Source organism: Pituophis catenifer, unplaced genomic scaffold, assembly GCF_029215685.1.
Source record: "Pituophis catenifer annectens isolate HBS135680 unplaced genomic scaffold, rPitCat1.0.hap2 SCAF_7, whole genome shotgun sequence".
NCBI lineage: Eukaryota > Metazoa > Chordata > Lepidosauria > Squamata > Colubridae > Pituophis > Pituophis catenifer.
In genome coordinates, this window is record NW_027256887.1 from 69,009,127 (window position 1) to 69,029,948 (window position 20,822).

Sequence of the window (20,822 nt, forward strand, 5' to 3'; positions counted from 1 at the left end):
CAGAAGTTCGGCTTTTCCGGAGTGCAGCCCCAACGAGCGTGCACGTGTGTTTCTGCATGACCTTTTCAGCACTTAGTGCCGAAAAGGTTTGCCATCACTGAGTTACTGCATCAGTTAAAAATGCATGTGTATAACCAAGTTTTCTGATCAGAACATCAAAGCGTGCCCAAAGGTCAAATGTTGGTCTCCATTGTCTTTTACCTGGTTTCATTGCATGTTTGGTGATATGGGTGAACGATGAAGCAGAGTTGAAGGAGAAGTCGACAAATTGACAGGCGACAAGATTTTTTTGCTTCATCAGATTCTAAGTAAATTTACATCCACTGTTTCCTTTAGAATATATATATACTGTATATACCAAAGATCTAGCATTCCATTTCTTAAATGATAAATTAGATGGTAATGGGAAGCTATAGTTATCTTACCTATATGAGCCAGACTGACATTTCTTTAGCTATCATTTCTTTTTGTCAAAGAGTGGGTTCCGTTTCTATCTTTTAAAAAGTGGGCAGTCTATGTTAGGGTTACTTTACGCATTATATGCATTTACCAGATGTCAGCTTTCAATAATCACACCACTACATTTTGAAAAGGACTCTGAATCTCCTCTATGCATGCAATATAAAGTGCTTGGGTGGCTCTGTGTTTCCTTATTCCATTTTAATTCTGCATAAATGAACTGTAAAATATAGCCTTTGAATACATCCAGAAGGATTTTAGATATTTATTACTAAATCCAGAGCCAGAAATTTGAAAAAAGGAAAATAATTTTATTACAGAAGATGCAATTAGTTAGAAAATTAAACAGGCAGGGGTTTTACTCCCATGTTTCCCCAAAAATAAGACCCTATCTTATATATATATTTTTAACCCTGAAATAAGCGCTTGGCCTTATTGCCTATTGGGCTTATTATCAGGGGATGTCTTATTTTGGGGGAAAACAGGGTAGTTGTGAAAATAATGCTTTGATTCCAAATGTGAATACATTTTGTTTTACCTGCAATGCATCATATTTTCCCTTTGTCTTATTTGTATGAATATTGTATTCCAATATAACACCAAAGCAATTCCAATATATTTGGAGGGTACCATGTTGTATAAACTCTTTTTTTTTTCATTTTTGTGACCATCAACTCATCAAGTGACTCTTTTAGCTATGTGATAGGGACAGAGAATCTATGGTCCTCCAGATGTCACAAGATGACAGCTCTCAAGCATTCATGAGCTATGGTGGCACAGTGGTTAGAATTCAGTATTGCAGGCTAACTCACTGTTCACTGTCAGGAATTCGATCCTGACCAGCTCAAGGTTAACTCAGCCTTCCATCCTCCTGAGGTCAGTAAAATGAGGAGCCAGATTATTGGGGGCAATAGGCTAACTGCAAACCACTTAGAGAGTGCTGTAAAGCGTTGTGAAGCGGTATATAAGTCTAAGTGCTATTGCTATAGCGTTAGACAGCTTGGGCAGTGGAGAGAAGAGAGCTGAGAATGATTTTTTTGGGGGGGGGCAACATCTTGAAGGTCACAATCAAGACAGATTATCAGTCAGTGCAATAAGTGTAAGAAATATCTTCTATGAAGCTTAATAATTTTAATGCCATCTTCTGGGGAGCAGTTGAATGTTCAGTACAGACAATGAGAAAGTTATCCAGTGACCTGAAGTTCACTAAAAATTCTGGAAAATAACAGGCCAGATTTGGAAAGTCCTTGCCTTAACATCGGGGGGGGGGGGTAACTAATGCTTTACGGATACAAAATTCCTAGAACTCTTGGACAGTTCTCGTGTGTGAACTTTCTCATCCAAATTGAACTTTAATTGCTCAATAGTACAATACTAATCAATAGTACGATACTAATCAAACTGTTGTGTAACTCACGTCAGTTTTGCAAATATATTCTGTATTTTAAAATCACATCAGTGTTCAAGGTAGTTTTCTGAATAAGCTCACTAGATTTTTATTTCCCTAATGCATCACAAAGATTATCAAGGTGGGTTAGTGGCAGGAATGCTAATGGTGAATTTGGAAATCTCCTCTTTAAACATAGAAATAGTAATAGTGTAGTAAGTATCAGAGGATAATATCTGTCTATCTATCATCTATCTACTTACACCTACCTACCTACCTACCTACCTACCTACCTATCCATCCATTCATATAATCACATAATAGATTCCTGAGAAATAACAATACAATAATAAAAGCATAATAAAGCACAATTAATAGTATAAAGTCACAACACTGAAATAATCTAATCCACCAAGCCAACAGTACTCACTTTCCTCATTTCCTCAAAACTATCCAGAATAATTCAGATTTTACCAGCTTCTGGAAAACATTATAGTAGACATCTCACTATATTGGGTAGTATTCATTAGCATGAATTATCTCTTAAAACACTCACACCCAACCCCTAAAAATAGAGTGTTTGTAGTTTTTTAAAAAAGAAACTGCTAAAATACGTAAACTGGCCAATCATAAATTGTCTTAGAAATGGGTATCCATTATTGTGTGTCAAGTAAATAGGGACAAAGCTTCAATTGTACCATTGTAGACTCCATCTTGTTCACCCTGTAAATGTCCATGGTCTTTGTTTGCAAAATGAACATCTCTCCCTCACCTAAGAAATGTGAAAACTGAATATGGATGAGAAGTTAGTTGAACAAAAGATTACTCAAACTTTAGCATACCGATGAACAACTTTTGAGGGGGTCAGGTACTTACCAATGGGTCTGAAAGAGACAACCATACATAATAATCATCAAACAGCTTCTATTTCCATTTTTTAAATGACCCAATAGATTTCTGGGGACTATATGCAGCAAATATGCAGCTATAGGTAGCCACTCCTATTCTAGTCTGCCAGGACCAAAGGAAAGAGAGAGGTGAGATGTGTTATGGAAGGAAGGATGTCTCAAGTATGAGGCAAAGAGAAGTTAGAAGAACTCTTTCCCTTGCTAAAAACTGTATTATGCTATGGAGAATCCAGAAATCTGGCAGAGAATGAGAATCTAGACAATGAAAATTAATCCACCAATATTTTGTTGCTATGAATCATTCTTTTAACTCTGTTTGTATATTTGAGTAAGCAGAAACACAATAAGTAGTGTCTTTCCAAGGGAAACTAATCCTATGTAAGTACTGGCATCTCAATTCAGCAGAGTATGTGTATATGAGTTACTAAAGAATAGCCAGAATACTTGCTTGGATGTAGGATAGTCTTTTGCCAAACAGATGAAGGGACCATTGGTGATTTTGCAAGGGAATGCCATTTCCTTTTTCCCATAGGGTCAGCCAAATCAGTTTAAAGGGTTCTTCTGCTTCTTTAAAGCAGATTTGTTGCAAAGGGAAGGAGAAAGCATCTAAAAATCATTATGTACATTCTTCTATAAGCTATTCGTTAGGAAATGTGTACATATAAAATTGACAAAACCAAAGATTGGGAGGGAAGGAGGGAGAAGGAAAGAAGGAAGGAAGGAAGGAAGGAAGGAAGGAAGGAAGGAAGGAAGGAAGGAAGGAAGGAAGGAAGGAAGGAAAGAAAGAGGAGGGAGGGAGGGAAGGGAAGGAAGGGAAGGAGGGAGGGAGGGAGGGAGGGAGGGAGGAAGGAAGGAAGGAAAGAAAGAAAGAGAAAGAGGGAGAGAGGGAAGAGGAGGGAGGGAGGGAGGGAAGGAAAGGAGGGAGGGAGGGAGGAAGGGAGGAAGGAAGGAAGGAAAGAAGGAAGGAAGGAAGGAAGGAAGGAAGGAAGGAAGGAAGGAAGGAAGGAAGGAAGGAATTGTTGCTATTCCCAAGTATTTTAGAATTTTAGAAAATATATCTAAGATTAGAATCTAAAGATTTAGATTCTAGTCTAAGATTAGAATCTAAATCTAATATCTAAGAATCAGGGTATTATTATCCAGTCTGGGCTGACATGGCTTGCAAAATGCTGGATTCTGGAGACAGAATCAGTATAGGCTAGAAACAGATTTTAAGCAGTACTTGCAAGCAATAAGATGCAAAGAGAAAGATGGCTTGAATATATATTTTTTCTTTCCCAATATAAAGTACACTTCTGATTTCAAAACAAGGGTATTTTTTGAAGAAATGCAAAGCCTTCTCCACCACTAAATCAGAATGGTCAGAATGCCAAACAGGTGGCCCTGAGACTTTGGCTCAGAAATCAGGCATAAACTACTAAACATGAAGTGAATTGGGTTGGGTTAAAACGCTTACACAAAGGTGCTTGCTAATGACTATAAGGAGAAGACTATGGGGAACTGGGGAATACACAAGGGTTTCTTCAGGAAAGTACAGGTTGTACTATGCACATGTCTCATAGTCTGCTACATCAAGACAAAAGTTCACAAAAGTACTTTTAGATGACTACTAAATAACCGCCTGACTCTTAGGAATCTTCTACATACTTGGGTGTAGTAAAAGAAGGGGACTAAATCATCACTTGGGTCCATGTCTGACATGAGAAACTGATGTTTGAAAGCTGAAATAAAGAATGTTAATACTGAATAGCTGTGTAATTATTGCCAGCTTTAGCACTCGGATGCTGACAATCTGCTGAACTCCCATATGTTGCATTTTGTAACATATCACTTTGAATAATATTCGAGAACTTAGCCAGATGTGACAAAGCGAGAAACTCTGCAGCCCAAAGCTTGCTTATCCTTACATCACCCTTTTATTTCTCTCTCCTTTCCCCCTCCCAAAGTCAAGAGAGGAAAGTTTTATCTATTGCACTTCAAAATAAATATTGATTTTAAAACCAGTATTAATTTGTAAAGATTTAGTGGCTCTTATTACAACAAAATAAGCATTAGAGTTTGAAATGCTGTCGCTCACAGCATAAAACCTTCTCTGATTTTTGATTGGTTTGTCACCTTGAAAAAAGGCTGGAATCATCTCTCATAACAAAGAATATTAAATGAATAACACACACTTGGGTTAAATTACGACTGAACTGGAAGTTCATGTGACATAAGGAACAAATTGCAATTTTTATAACTATCTCCCCTATTTCAGTGCAAATAAATGCCTTATCATCCAGCAACACTTTCCAAGCATTGTTTTAATATTCAGTAAGACTCCAATGGTAAAACCTCTTCCAAAATCAGATGTCAGGTTTAAAACTTTCTACAGAAAAAAAAATGGAATAGTCAAATATACGAAACACTGCTGAGACTAACATAATAAGCACTAAGGTAATGGATTTATTTAGCAGCAGCATCTTGTATATAGCTTCAGGGGTATATACTTCAGGAGTGTCAAACTTGTGGCCCGTGGGCCAGATGTGTCAGATGCTGACCACGCCCATCCCCAGTTTAGCGAAGGTGGAAAAGGTCGCGATACATCACGTGACGATAATGTGACGACACGAGTTTGACACCCCTGCTATATTTCTTATGGTTAAAAAGTAAAACCAATAACTAGTTCAAATCAACTTGGGAAAGATTCAAAAATTTTAAGCCCAAATCTGATAGTCCTGCCTATAGGTCTCAAGAGTTGAACGTCTGAAGTTTTTACAAAAGAGGTTCAACAGTATAGACTATTAGGAAATGAAGACACATGTAGCTCACTGAATGAAGACGCGTGTGTCTTTTTATCAAACATTCATAACCTTTTATCAAAAATTTGATCATTTGTTTATTGGCAGCAATTTGGTAGTAAAGGAAAAGGGTACAATATGAAATGGCAGGCATAACAAGAAGGGCTGCAGATTTAGACTGCAAAAAAATTAAGAACTACTAGATGCAGCACAGAGATTCAGAATACTCTAATTCATGGGTGTCAAACTCAAACACGTCACATGACGTATTGTGCCGTATTGCGATGTTTTTTGCCTTCGCAGAGCTGGGGTGGGCATGGCCTTCATGTGATGCATCTGGCCCATGGGCCGCCAGTTTGACAGGCCTGCTTAATTCTTTGCTTCAATCCGTGGTTGTTATAGTTGTGTTACCTGTAGCCCAAACCCTACAGCACTTTACAAGTAGTAGAGAAGCCAAAGAACCAATTTAAGAAAATAATAAAAGATTCAGCCTCTGGCCTCTCTAAGTAGATGTTGGGGAAAACTCTTCTCTGGAATACTGGAGAATTGTTGCCAATCAGTGTATCCCATGAGTCCTTGCACTGCTAATTTATGGTGGCTTTACTGATAGTTCTATCAAATGCAGTGATGCAGTATTTCTCCCCAACTTTCAGTAGCAGACTATCAGTCTCGTGCATTTTAAGACATACTTCTCCTTTTTAATTATACTTTAAAGGTAGTTTAAGGTAGCATATCTCAAAAGTTTGGAGTGTGACTCCTAAAAAGTTGCAAAACATGTAATGTCACCTGACAGTATTTTCTTCACATTCTTATTCTTTATCACTTTGATACAAAAAGCAGTGGTGAAATCCAATTTCTTTTACTACCAGTTTGGTGGGTGTGACTTGGTAGACGTGGTGTGGCTTGGTGGGCGTGGCTTGGTGGGCATGGCAGGGAAAGGATACTGCAGAATCTCCATTCCCTCCTCACTCCTGGGGGGAAGGATACTGCAAAATCCCCATTCCCTCCTCACTCCTGGGGGCAGGATATTGCAAAATCTCCATTCCCACCCCACTCTGGGGCCAGCCAGAGGTGGCATTTGCCAGTTCTCTGAACTACTCAAAATTTCCACTACCAGTTCTCCAGAACCTGTCAGAACCTGCTGGATTTCACCCCTGTACAAAAGTATCTGAATGCAAAACAAAAGTTTAAGAATCTTGAATTAAACTTGAGTCTCCTCCTCCTCCTCCTCCTACTCCTCCTCCTCCTCCTTCTTTCTTTTTCATCTTCTTCTTCATTTGCCTTTTAAAGAAGGAATAATCAGCCCTGCAGGGCAGAAAGCTTCTATGCAAAGCCATCTCGATGAACCCTTACTCTACAAGAGGGGGCAGGATTTTACAATCATCAAGATGGAAATGAAAGAACATCAAAGTTATTATTTTTATGGGTGCACTGAGAGAAGGAGCATCAAAAGGAAGTTTAGAGACTGCCGGAATTTTACAAGCTATATTTTCACAGCAGTTTAAGAGGTGCTGACTTAAGACAAGGAAAATAGCTTTTTTTCCCTGATAAAATGAAATACAGCTAAGCCATTATTATACACAGTGATGAATACATACACATATCAAGCAGAGAGAGAAAGATTTTCTATTATTCTACCACTGTCTAAAGTGAAAAAGACATTAATAGTTTTTGAAAAGTTCTCAAAACTTGCAAGACTGGTGTACATATATACTCAAAAAAATTAGCTCTGTTACATTAATTTTTTATTACAGCATTACAATCAGAATACATTATATATAAATATAATAAATATAAATATACAGATATGCACCCAACTGAAACATATAGATATTATTAAAAACTCACTATAAAATATAATGTGCATAAGAATGTTACTCCCCTCCTTACTATGAATTTATTTTATCCAAGTTAATCTTGACTCCTGGTGACTACATAAACATAGAAACGATTTACCATTGCTATTTTCTGAGTGCTGACAGAGAGTGACTGGCCCAAAATCACCCACTTGGCTGTCATGTCTAAAGCAGTATTAAAACTCTCAGTCTCCTGGCTTCTACACCTAATTGGCTCACCTGTTCTGTAATGTTTATTTAGCATTACAGAAAGAAAGCAGGTAGTAAAGACACATTGATCTTGCCAGTAAAGAGAAATTTGTAATATGTGAATATAAGTCTGAACATACTGAATTTAACAGTATACTTATACCTGTTCCGTATAGAGCAGTAGATTCAAACTTTATTCAAGAAAACTTCCATCTTGATCTTTAACTTTTTTGAAAAATGTATATCTGATTAAACTCCATATATTCTGCAACCTTGTTTTATTGTGCAATAAAACTCCATATATTCTGCAACCTTTGAATAGTTGTTTTGTTGTTTTTGAACAACAAAAGTACACATGCAACTTTTTTTCTAGGGGAGAAATAAACCCTGGAAATTTGCATCATGAATAAAAAAAACCCAGAAAAATTAAGCAGTTTAGTAGAATGTTCTCTTTCTTGACCTTCTGTTGTGGGGGGGAGTTTATTTCAGAAGTTTATTTCCAATAGCACTTACCAGCAATTCACTGCTACGCATAAGGTATAGCGTTAGCCTTCCAATGTTGTACAATAAATAATTCTTTTGGCCACCCTCATGCACAAAGGACCCATTGTTCTTGATGCTTTGATAAATTCCAAGTGCAAAGATAGAGCCAAGAAGAACATGTTCACCCTTGGGCCTTTCCCCATTGCTGAATTAAAGTGCTATCCACCCATGCTTGAGTCAGCAGTAAATTATACCGGCATGACATCTGTTGCCCCTATTGTCAATCCTTATCCTGTCTCAGTTGCATCTGTTGTGATTCACTGCAAATGGTGCAATGTACCTCCACAATACATCCTCTGACTTGGCTATCCTCCCCACTCCACACATTATCTGTTGGGGTAAGAAAACATCCACCAGTAATTGCGGTGAAAGGGATGAGAACGAACATCTTTGACCGTTTGATCCAGGGGTGGGTTCTAGTTACCTTTACTACCGGTTTGCAACGGGATTGTCTGCGCGTCGAACTTCTGCGCATGCACAGATCGCCTATGATGACATCCGGGGCAGTGGGCGGAGCTCCCGCCGGTTTTACTACTGGTTCTTGTGATCTGGTCCGAACTGGAGGCAACCCACCACTGGTTTGATCCCTTCTCTAGGTAGAAAAAAGCTAAACATTGAGAAGAGCCCAGAACCAGAGGTGGTGTTCAACAGGTTGTGACCAGTTCTGGAGAATTGGTAGCGGAAATTTTGAGTAGTTCGGAGAACCAGTAACCAGTGACTGGCCCTGCCCCCATGTATTCTCTGCCTCCTGAGTCTCAGCTGATTGGGAGGAAATGGGGATTTTGCAGTAACCTCCCCCCTGGAGTGGGGTGGGAATGGAGATTTTACAGTATCCTTCCCCTGCCATGCCCACCAAGCCACACCCACCAAGCCATGCCCACAGAACCGGTAGTAAAAAAAATTGAATCCCACCACTGCCCAGAACCATAAAAAGAGCTGAAGTGCATACGAGTAATGCTTGACTTACCACCACAATTGAATCCAAAATTTCCATTTTTAAGCAAAGCAGTTACTGAGTTTTGCCCTATTTCATAATCTTTTTGGGTTGTTTTTTTTAAGTGAATTACTACAGTTGTTAGAGATTCTCAATCATCCAGGTCATGGTTGTCCCAAGGTGCTTTTTTTCAGGAGGCAACTGGACTTTCTTGTTTTTTCTTTGAAGATGTTTTGCTTCTCATCCAAGAAGCTTCTTCAGCTCTGACTAGATGGTGGGGAATGGAAGGATTTATATTCCTTGCAGACAGTTGGTCATTTGCAGTCTCTTTAGATAGTTGCTGAGGCCACTTGGAGGTTTATCTGTATCCTCAGGGTCACTACTCAACCCTAAATGAACTGTTGTAAGTCAAGGACTACCTGTATTACTACTACTTCTTCTAATAACTGTTTTGACTAATATCTACATGGATAAGAAATGTGAAAGTATCAATTACTTCAGTTCACACTTCCTGGCAATGGTTTTTGCAAGCAATGGCAATGGAGGGAAAATTATATATTATATAAAACTATATTAGGGAAACAATAGAATAATTTATTAATTTATTTATTTATTTTATTAGATTTCTATACCGCCCTACTCCCGAAGGACTCAGGGCAGTGCACAGCCAAACAATAAAAACACATACATACAAAATTTAAAAATAGAATAAAATCAAATTAAATAATTTTGGCCCCGACAAATTTAAAACCCCAAACTTTTAAAACCAATTTAAAATTGAATATATAAAATACTAAAAGATATTTAAAATTTTAAAAATCTCTTATAAAAAAGGGGGAAAATTAGGCCAGGCCAGCCTGGTGAAATAGTAAGCTCTTTAAGGCGCGGCGGAAGGTGCGCAGATCCGGGATCCTCCGTATCTCTGGGGGGAGCTCATTCCAGATAGTAGGTGCCTCCACAGAGAAGAGAAGGCTCTCCCCCTGGGGGCCGCCAGTCGGCATTGTTTGGCTGACGGCACCCGGAGGAGCCCCTCTCTATGGGAGCGTACCGGCCGGTGGGAGGCTATTGGTGGTAGTAGGCGGTCCCGCAAGTACCCAGGTCCTAAGCCATGGAGCGCTTTAAAGGTGGTAATTATTAATGGAGTAATAACGGCACAATGATACAAGCATTGTGCCATTGTTATGCAATATGAATATCTTTAGGATTATTGTATATTTCTATAAAAATTGTCTGTTTTTCTACAAACTGAAAAAAATATACATTACATTAACGTCGTTGATAAGTTCTAAAAATTATTGAGCAATTTTAATATAGATACATTGACTGGGAAAATTAGATCACATATAAAACAATTAAGTGAAAACTGTTCTTCTGGATCAGGCTTTGGCTTGATCCATCTATTCTATAATTTATTATGTTTATTTAATCCAGAGATGGAATCCAGCAAGAGAAAAGGATAGCTGCCAGTTAAAAATAATAATCATAAATATCTCTGAGAAACATCTTTCAATGTTCTTGGGATTCATGTCAAACTCTCAAAAAAACTTGGACTAGAAACAATGGAACAAAAAGGACGTGCTATGATTAGTTTTAAGATATGAAACCATAGAGAGAAAATGAACTCCAATGAAAGCCTAACACAGAAGAAGTTATAAAAATCTCATTTTTTCTCAGTGTAAGAAAAATTGTGTGTATGGGTATATATGTATATTCTTTTCAGAGAAGGCATCAGAATTTCATTTTTAATGTGTGCCAATGTGTACACAGAAAAAGTGTCATTAAAGGTCATCTTATCTTATTATTATTGAGAAGGGAAGATTTCTTTATTCTATAACCCTCTAAGAGCCGTGGTGGTACAGTGGTTAGAATGCAGTACTGCAGGCTAACCCACTAACTCACTGCTCACTCCAAGAGTTCAATTCTCACTGGTTCAAGGTTGACTCAGCCTTCCATCCTTCTGAGGTCAGTAAAGTGGGGACCCAGATTATTGGGGGCAATATTGCTTAATGCATTGTAAACCGCCCTGAGTCTCCGGAGAAGGGCGGCATATAAATCAAACTAATAATAATAATAAATAATAATAATATGCTGACTCTGTAAATCACTTAGAGAGGGCTGCAAAGCATTGTGAAGCAATGTATAAATCTAAGTGCTATTGCTATAAATGTTTATTAACTTATCAGAGAAAATATCAATATACCTCCTTTTACCCATGAGATTAAAAGAAACAGTCTGATCCAGGCAGTCCCTTGCCTATCTAAGTGGTCTTCTACTTTCTGATATTGAGGATAACATCTTTAAAAATAAATTACTTGATTTTTTAAAAATTTGAATAGAAATTGAAGTGTCCAGCTGTGAATTTCTACTGTATTTTAAGTGTTCCCTCCAGACTTTTTCCATCACTGAGGAAAGGTTGAGGACACACACTTCCCTTTATCCATTAAGTGTGTTTGATTCCCACCCAAACATGGAGATTTCACTGAAAGATTGTTTTCTGCCTGGTAGAGTCTCTTAGTCAATATCCCTCCATTGAAATTGCTCTAGATTTTTTTAGAAGTTACCAAACCAGTTAATGTATTAAACATTATTCTATCTGCAGAAGAAGCCTGGCTAATTATGATAATTCCATAGAATTACACAACAGTAATCCTAAAGCAGACATTGCAGTGATATAATACTTATGTAAAAGTAGGCCAGATTCCAAAGGACCATAGTTAATTCCAACATAAACTACAGGGTTTCCTCTGGGAGACCACATTCCTTAAACAGTGAGAACTTTTAACATTATGGGAAATCTTCTTTCACCAACTTCTTCAAGTTGGAACCCTGAACATCCAACTTCAAAACTGTTACATTCGAACAATGTATATCTATATTTTTTACACTCCCAGACGTAGATGATAGATAGATAGATAGATAGATAGATAGATAGATAGATAGATAGATAGAAGATAGATAGATAGATAAATGATAGATAGATAGACAGAAGATAGATAGATAAATGATAGATAGAAGATAGATAGATGATAGATAGATGATAGATAGATAGATAGATAGATAGATAGATAGATAGATAGATGGATGATAGACAGACAGAGAGATAGATAGAAATGTTAAAAGGCTATGTAACACAGCCAGATTGCCAAGGTTTTGTCACATGTTAGAATGTCCAGTTTCCATACTTTCAAACAAAAGTTGTTGAACTATTTGTCTCCCCGTTTTTCTGACTATCTATCTAATGGCAGATCTAGGTTGCAATTATCTGGATGACCATTAGACTGCAACAAAAAACAAATATGGAAACAACAGGATGCATAAATTGTAACATCTTTGCTGGCATCTGATGGTTGTCCAGATTTGCAGCTCAGATCTGATAGCCTTATCTATCTTGGCATTAATACCCACTCTTGTAAAGGTTCTACATTTAGGCATGAAAAACAAAATGCATAGGTACAGTATATGTGGTACCTTGCTCAATAGTAGTAACTGTGAGAGGAATCTTGGAGTCCTAGTGGACAATGACTTAGATATGAGCCAGCAGTGTGCAGCAGCTGCCAAAAAAGTCAACACAGTTCTAGGCTGCATAAATTATAGGGTTGCCAGGTGTCCACTATTTGAGTGGACAGTCCACTTTTTTCACATTATGTTCACTATTTTTTTTTCACAAAATAGTGGACATTTTTTTTATTCAAATGCTTTATGATGAAATGGTACATAGTCTAAAGCTGTACAGTCTAAGAGAATAAGGATAGGAGAATCGCGTTTTGTCTTTTTTTTCATAAGTTAGAATGAGACAAAGATCGAATGCTCATTGCAATAATCACATTTTACACAACAGCACAAAAATGCATTAAAGTAGTTATCTTTTGATATCGAAAATGTAGTGCTGAAGGTTTTTGCCGAATTTTTGAATTCTGCGAAGAAACGAGAAGAGTTGAAATCATTTTTTGAGTTTTGCAAGTCAGAATTCCATGAAGTTTTGCGCCATGTTCCAACACGTTGGTTAAGTTTGTTTAAAGCGGTCGAAAGACTTCTTTTAAACTGGATACCTCTAAAATCGTATTATATTTCTCTTGGATCTGATGAGTGCCATAAAGTTATCTGGAACCTTATTTCAGATCAGGAAAATGAACTTGCAAAGGATGATGAACCAACAACTTCAGAATTGTATTTATATTTCACGCACTTCTTCATGTCAATAATGCAAGACACCCTACTGAAGCTGGAAAGCAAGAAAATTCTTGCATGTGATCTTCACATTATCATGTGTAAGCTGCGTGATTCTTTGCAAAAAAAAATACAATGAGCAGTTTTTTGGAATGAAAGTTTTATTTGCCTTACGTAAAAAACATTTGCCTGAGAATGCCGTGCAAAAGTTCAAGAAAGAAGCCATCAATGTGTATCAAAGAGCCATTGCGTACCTAGAAAAGTGGTATAATTTCACCGATTCAGTATATGAGATGCTAAGTTGTTTCAATCTAATTGATCGCAATGATCCTCCAACTTTAGAAGAAATGACGAACATCTGGTTATTATCACCATGGCGAGAAGAACTTCCACCCAACACGCTCTTCGATGAAATTTCTGCCTTAGAAGAAGTTTATGTTCATCTGCAGGGCGATTCATCCCTTGATAAGTGGACGTACTTTTTCAAGAAAGAGCCAGCTCCGAGTTTACTGAAACTGTTCCAGTATTGCGCATTAATTCCGGTATCAAATGCAAACGTTGAACGAATTTTCAGCATCATGGGAAATTTGTGGACTGATGAACGTAACCGACTGCTTGTATCAGTTCAAAGTGAACTTTGTATATTTTTTAATATTTCTCAATGTTGTACTGAAATTAAAGAATTATTCCTTAAACACAAAGAATTGATCAAAGCTACGCAGTCAAATAAAAAATACACATGACAGCAAAGTAAAATGTAATTTAATATTTTACATATTATTATAATATATTTGATGTTTTGAATTTTAAGTAAAGTTTTGAAGTGATTATTTTAATACGTGTTAAAATGTTTGTAAGAAAATATATAATTTAATTGTAATTTTTTTTTATTTTTTTACTACTTAACACCCCCCCCCCCGCTTGTCCGCTATTTTTTGGAAGCAGACCTGGCAACCCTATAAATAGAGGGATGGAATCAAGATCATGTGAACTGTTAATACCACTTTATAATGCCTTGCTAAGGCCACACTTGGAGTACTGCATTCAGTTTTGGTCGCCATGATGTAAAAAAGATGTTGAGACTCTAGAAAGAGTGCAGAAAAGAGCAACAAAGATGATTAGGAGACCAGAGCAGGGGTGAAATGCTCCCGGTTCAGACCAGATCGCCCGATCCGGTAGCGATGGAGGCGGGTGGTTCAGAGAATAGGTAGCAAAAATCCCCCCCCCCATGCCCAGCTGAGCTGCACAATCATCAGAGGCTTTTTTTAACTTTTAAAAGCATTTTTTCTATGACCGAAAAAATGCTTTTGAAAGTAAAAAAAAAAAAAAGAAGCCTCTGATGATCACATGGCTCGTCAAAAACCCTTTTTTCTTTTAAATGCTCTGACGATCCAAGCTGAGTTCCCTGATCCGCAGAGGCTTTTTAAAAAAACCTCTGCCGATCAGGGAAGTCAAAGAGGTTGTAGAAAAAATGGTTTTAAAAGTAAAAAAAAAAATTGGCCACACCCACCCAGTCACATTACCCCCCCCCCCCAAGCCATGCCTACAGAACCAGTAGTAAGAAATTTTAGATTTCACCCCTGGACCAGAGGCTAAAACATATGAAGAACGGTTGCAGGAACTGGGTATGTCTAGTTTAATGAAGAGAAGGACTAGGGGAGACATGATAGCAGTGTTCCAATATCTCAGGTGCTGCCACAAAGAAGAGAGAGTCAAACTATTCTTCAAAGCACCTGAGGGCAGGACAAGAAGCAACAGGTGGAAATCAATCAAGGAGAAAAGCAACTTATAACTTAGGAGAAATTTCCTGACAATTAGAACAATTAATCAATGGATTAATTGCCTCCAGAAGTTGTGAATGTTCCAACACCAGAAAATTTTAAGAAGATGTTGGATAACCATTTGTCTGAAGTGGTGTAGGGTTTCCTGCCTAAGCAGAGGATTGGACTAGAAGACCTCCAAGGTCCCTTCCAACTCTGTTATTCTATTCTATTCTATTCTATTCTATTCTATTCTATTCTATTCTATTCTATTCTATTCTATTCTATTCTATTCTATTCTGTTCTTTGAATGTACATACTCTAGGCCTTGTTTAATCCATGATGAAATGCTAACAATCTGTGCTCTTTGTGCCTATCTCTCCATTCTAACAATTGGCTCACAAGGTTGGAGTCAAATAATAATTTAAGGACTATAGACTGAAGTCACCATAAAATATAAACAAGATTTTATGTCTTCTGGAAATGTAGAGTTCCAGTTTTCAGAATCCTTTGCCACTGGTCTTGCTGCTTGGAGCTGATGAGAGCAGAAATCCAAAACAGCTGGAAAGTACAAAGTTGCCTTCCCTTAAAATCCTTGCTCCTCTAATCACAGGCTTTGCCATCATTTCTCTTCTCAAACAAATTTCCCTGAAGTTTGCCCTTTGCCTCAGGCATCAAAATAACAATTTCTAGGAAAAACGGGAAGGAAAAAATATTCTCAGAAACACTTCCGAGTATAGTTCAACTGAAAAGGCAGTAAAAGTGTGCAGTAAACGTTAGTATTTCTTTTCAAATGATGAGATCAGCATTATTATGATATTGACGACAGACTCATTTTTAAATAATACTCAGATTACTCATTTTCACTTAATTCTATATACTCTTGGATTGACCTACATACGTATGTATACAGTCTATAATCCACTAAATCAAGGATTGCTAAATAGTTTAATATATTAAAATTATACAGCAAACTAACATTATCAAAAATCTCTATAAAAAAAGCTTGCCTGAAATGTATTTCAAAGCCTTCTTAATGGCCAGCAATGCTATTCATTCCTGTTTCCAGAGTAGCTACTGAAAAGATATCATTTTGAGTTGTCCCCATAAAGACTACCAAAAAGACTACCAAAAATCCATAGGATAGCAACCAGATATGGAAGACTTTAAATTTTTGCTGACATGAAATGACATTTTGGATTTTTGTAGTCCAGCTCTGGTAGGTCTCAAAAGACAGATTAGTGGAATTAACATAGATGTCTCTCTTAAAATATATTCCAATCTTATTCATTTTTACAAGATTTTTCTTCCCTATAGGTATTAAAATTGTTATCATTAGTCATGTTATATAAACAGAAAGGTTCAAATTCATCATGAAAGTTATTTTTCCAGAAATAAATAAATAAATAAAATCTGAATAAAAAACAAGTTTGTTTTTATGTATTTCCATGGACACCATATTGTTGTTCACAAAATATTAGTTGTATTACAATTTTATAACCAGAATATTTACACCATTGTATAATCTCCCCAAATCCAGTCTAAAACTTTAATTATACACATATAATATCCAATTATACACAAAAAAAAATCCAATTTTTTTACTACTGGTTCTGTGGGCATAGCTTGTTGGGTGTGGTGTGGCTTGGTGGGCGTGGCAGGGGATGGATACTGCAAAATCTCCATTCCCTCCCAACTCCTGGGGGAAGGATATGGCAAAATCTCCATTCCCACCCCACTCTGGGGCCAGCCAGAGGTGATATCTGCCGATTCTCCGAACTACTCAAAATTTCCGCTACCGGTTCTCCAGAACTTGTCAGAACCTGCTGGATTTCACCCCTGATAATATTGAGCTCCCATTGCCTGAATATCTTGAACAATAAAACTGGTCAACCATTCAATTGCAAGCAATTTTTCCATGTGCCTGATCTCAATATAAAAATGTTGATCTCTCCAGATGTCAGAGGAATCATATAAATATTAAATCAACATGCTTCTACCTCAGGTTTAATTTTCAATTGCATAGATTGGTTCTAGGCACAGAGACAGTGATGTCCTAAGCCAGTTGGCCCTTCCCAGCAAAGCCAGTTTCAAGATAAATTATTTGAATAACAAACATTAACTCAGACAAAGGCCATTGATCTTGATCCTGGACATACTGCAAAAATTCTGCAAAGTAGAATTGTTTTAATAGGAATTAGATTTGCAAGGTTTGATTCAGTAGATTAATATTGTTAACCCAATGAAAGATCAATGAAATGTATGACATTTGAATATACACAATGAACACAGAATGCTTAGGGATTTGTTGAACAGGAAAGATTTGAACTGAATGGGAAGGGACATAGAATAGAGTATCCTGGAATAGGGCATAATAAGTGGAACAATAAACATCAATATTTGTCACAGCAAGATTCTACTGCAGTTTATTGGTTAGAAATAATTTTGCATGCTACTTTTTTTGTTCATGTGGAAAAACATGCTGAATGGACATATATTTTTCTCTGGAGGCATAAAGCAGCTTCCAGAAAGAGGGGAGGGAAGAAGAAGACAAGGAAAATTTGGAAGTAAAAATGTGGCTCCTAACAGACCATCCAATTTGATTTAGTCCCACACCAATATTGCTTTAAAAGCAAATCTAGTGGAAGATTTCCAAGTGTCTTGTGTTGTTTGGCTCTTAGCTAAGGTGACTAATTTGATACCATTTTTTGTTCTTATTATTTATTTATTTATTTATTAGTTCGATTTATATGCCGCCCTTCTCCGGAGACTCAGGGCAGCTTACAATGCATTAAGCAATAGCCTTCATACTTTTGTATATACCTGCTTAGTAGGGCTTTTTGGTCCCTCCTAAGCGGTGTTCTATTTTATACAAAGTCAGTTTATTGCCCCCACAAACCGGGTCCTCATTTTACCTACCTCGAAAGGATGGAAGGCTGAGTCAACCTTGAGCCTGGTGAGAATTGAACTTGCAGTAATTGCAGGCAGCTGGCAGCTAAGTGCTACTTTAATAGCAGCAGTTTAGTCTGCTGCGCCATCAAGGCTCCTTTTAAGCACATATCCTAACAGCAGAGCATGGCTTTGCTCTATGGTTATGTTATACACTACTAGAGGAATTCCCTGACTTGTAAAATTCAAAACAAATTATCTCTTTTATATGTTTATCCTGGGGAAAACCTTTTTTCAAATCTATTGGAATTTACCAAGCAAATAGTTTGAAAGGCTCCGCTGACTAAATGGTCATGTTTATTTTATTACTAGAAAGGCTATGATCTATTAAACAGATATTCTTGGAATATTTATTTATTTATATTTCATATCTCAACCATCCGTCTCCCTCTTTACATATTATTGGTTTACATATTATGTGAACAAATGAATCAACAAGAGTGCAAACTCTAACACAACTTGGTATCTGTTCAAAGTTCTGGCTGCCAGCACCCCTTCCAGTGGTCACATGATTGCATTTGGGCAGTCATATTTACGACCGCTTGCAGAATCTCATAGTCATGTGATAGCAATTTATGACATTTTTGCCAGAAATCAATGTATACTATTGGTCCCAGCAAAAAATGCCCACTGCAAATGGGTTTGCTTATCAACTGCTATTCACTTAACGTTCACCGCATTCATTTAACAAAAACCACAAAAAAATGTCATAAAATTCGGTTGGTCACAACGGTGCCTTGATTTACAATCATCATGACATATAATGGGTCATAAGTTGAGGGCTATACATATACACATATATTCATATGCACATACATACATACATACATACATACATACATACGCATATGATTACAGCCCAGTTTGTTACCTCATGGTCCAGCCTTTTCATTAGCAACAGTAAAGCTGTTAAACTTTGCTGTTCTAGCCCATTTGAAGTCTTATGAAAGCATAATATTTACTTGATCATATTTTCACTGCCAAGGGCAGGAATATGAGGGATTTTCATTCTCAGAGGCCAAAACCACTTCACTTATCTTGGATACTCTGGCAGTGCACTTGCTGTGAAGTGTTGTTTATCGTTTAAGCAGAAACATGTCTTATATCCACCCTGGTTTCAGTGAGATGGTTTGATGGCAGTTTTTTTCACACTGTTAGGAAAAAGTGTCAGAATCAAAACCAAAGTAAGAATTGTTCAGCTAAACTAAGACAGATTAACAGGGGTTTAGTACATACTATATTAAAAAGTGAGACCGCTATCAGGCACAATAGTTGTCTTACAAATTTTGGATCCAGTAGGAGCCCAACTTACTCCCAAAATTTAGAGTTACAATTCTGAGGGGCCACATTTTTCCTCATACAGTATAAACCACTTCAATCTGAATACTTCAAGGCCCCTGCTTTTTCTTCTTATAATGTTTTTTTTAATCTTTAAACAGGTAAGAATTGCACTACTCTTCAACAAGGAATCATTCCTTTTAATATAAAGTCAACATCTGCTGGTTACCTCCAAATTAGGTTAAATTATCTTGGACATATAGTGAATTCAAAATGCAGCAGCAGGACATCTGCTCAATGTTTCTTAGCAATATGTGATACCTTCTCACTACCCTCTGTAGTTTTCAGAGTTAAATTCAAGATGCTAGTGTAAAAATACAAATCCATATAAAACTTTTGGGACCCAGCTATTTGAAGAAATAACTTCCCCATATGTGGTGAATTATTGATTGTCTGATTGTCCTCTTTTTATGGGTGGTGGCCAAGGCAGGCAGGTTTGTTAAGAATCAACCAGAAGAAAAGTATACCATTTTTTTTTTGTAAAATTCTCTCCCTGTTATAATTAGGATGGGTCCCTCTCCTGTTTGCTTGAAGACAACATTAAATACTTATTCTTTGTACTCAGAATCTATTTTTTTAGACTGTCATTTGGATACTTTATTACTGAAGCTATAAATACTTGGGTTTTACTTCTTGTGTTTTTACTGTAATTTATGGGTGTTATAATGGGTTATGATGCTTTGGGATAGCTGTTAGTTTAGTGATGTTGCTTTGGATATTAACTGCTGTGGGTTTTGCTGGCCAGAGTGAATGGAAGATAAATACGTTAATAAATTAGAAGACCTGGCTACTCCTGTAGTTCTGTAAGATATTGCTAGCATATTGATTCAATAAAGGATACAGTACAATTATTTCTGTGTGTTTTATTCTGTGGTGTGATTGCACCTAATCCAGTGGTGGGTTGCCCCCAGTTCGGACCGGTTCTACAGAACCGGTAGTAAAACCGGCAGGAGGCTGCACCCACCAACCCCAACATCATCAGGAAGCTTCTGCACGCGGCCCCATTGCGAATTAGTAGTAAAGGTAAGTAGAACCCACTCCTGACCTAATCATATTGTAATATTAGAAGAATATTAAAGATTTTGTTATGTTCTTTTACAATGACCATTTTTTGTTCCCTTTAGGTAAACCAGCAGGTTATGGAGGCAATAGACGTTCCTCTTCTACTCGGGGAATAGTGGATGAATGCTGTTTCCAGAGCTGTGACCTGATACGGTTGGAGATGTACTGTGCTCCTGTCAAGCCACCTAAATCTGCACGATCTCTACGTGCTCAGCGACACACTGATATGCCTAAGGCACAAAAGGTAGCTAAAGTGTGATCAAATTTAATCTGATTATTTGTTAATATGCGGATTTCCAGCATTGCTTCAAGCATTGGATGGACATATGGTTGCCCAGAATCAGAAATCCAAATCTGATATCTATGGGCAGCTTTCATTTCCAAACTACTGTAGTCTTTCAATATTAAATAGAAATGGAACAGAAGACACCAGAGGAATAGAGCCACAGATATAACTGTATATTCCATATCTCATCTTTGTCTTTGCCTT

The 20,822-nt window shown here is 37.2% G+C and overlaps 1 protein-coding gene across 1 annotated transcript in view; it reads left to right on the forward strand.

Annotated features, from left to right (window-relative positions):
• Positions 1-20,822, forward strand: part of IGF1 (insulin like growth factor 1) — a 57,204-nt gene that overhangs the window by 32,119 nt on the left and 4,263 nt on the right. Inside the window, exon 3 of the mRNA XM_070946631.1 lies at positions 20,395-20,576. Coding sequence (XP_070802732.1) covers positions 20,395-20,576 — 182 coding nt within the window. The remainder of the gene's footprint in view (positions 1-20,394; positions 20,577-20,822) is intronic.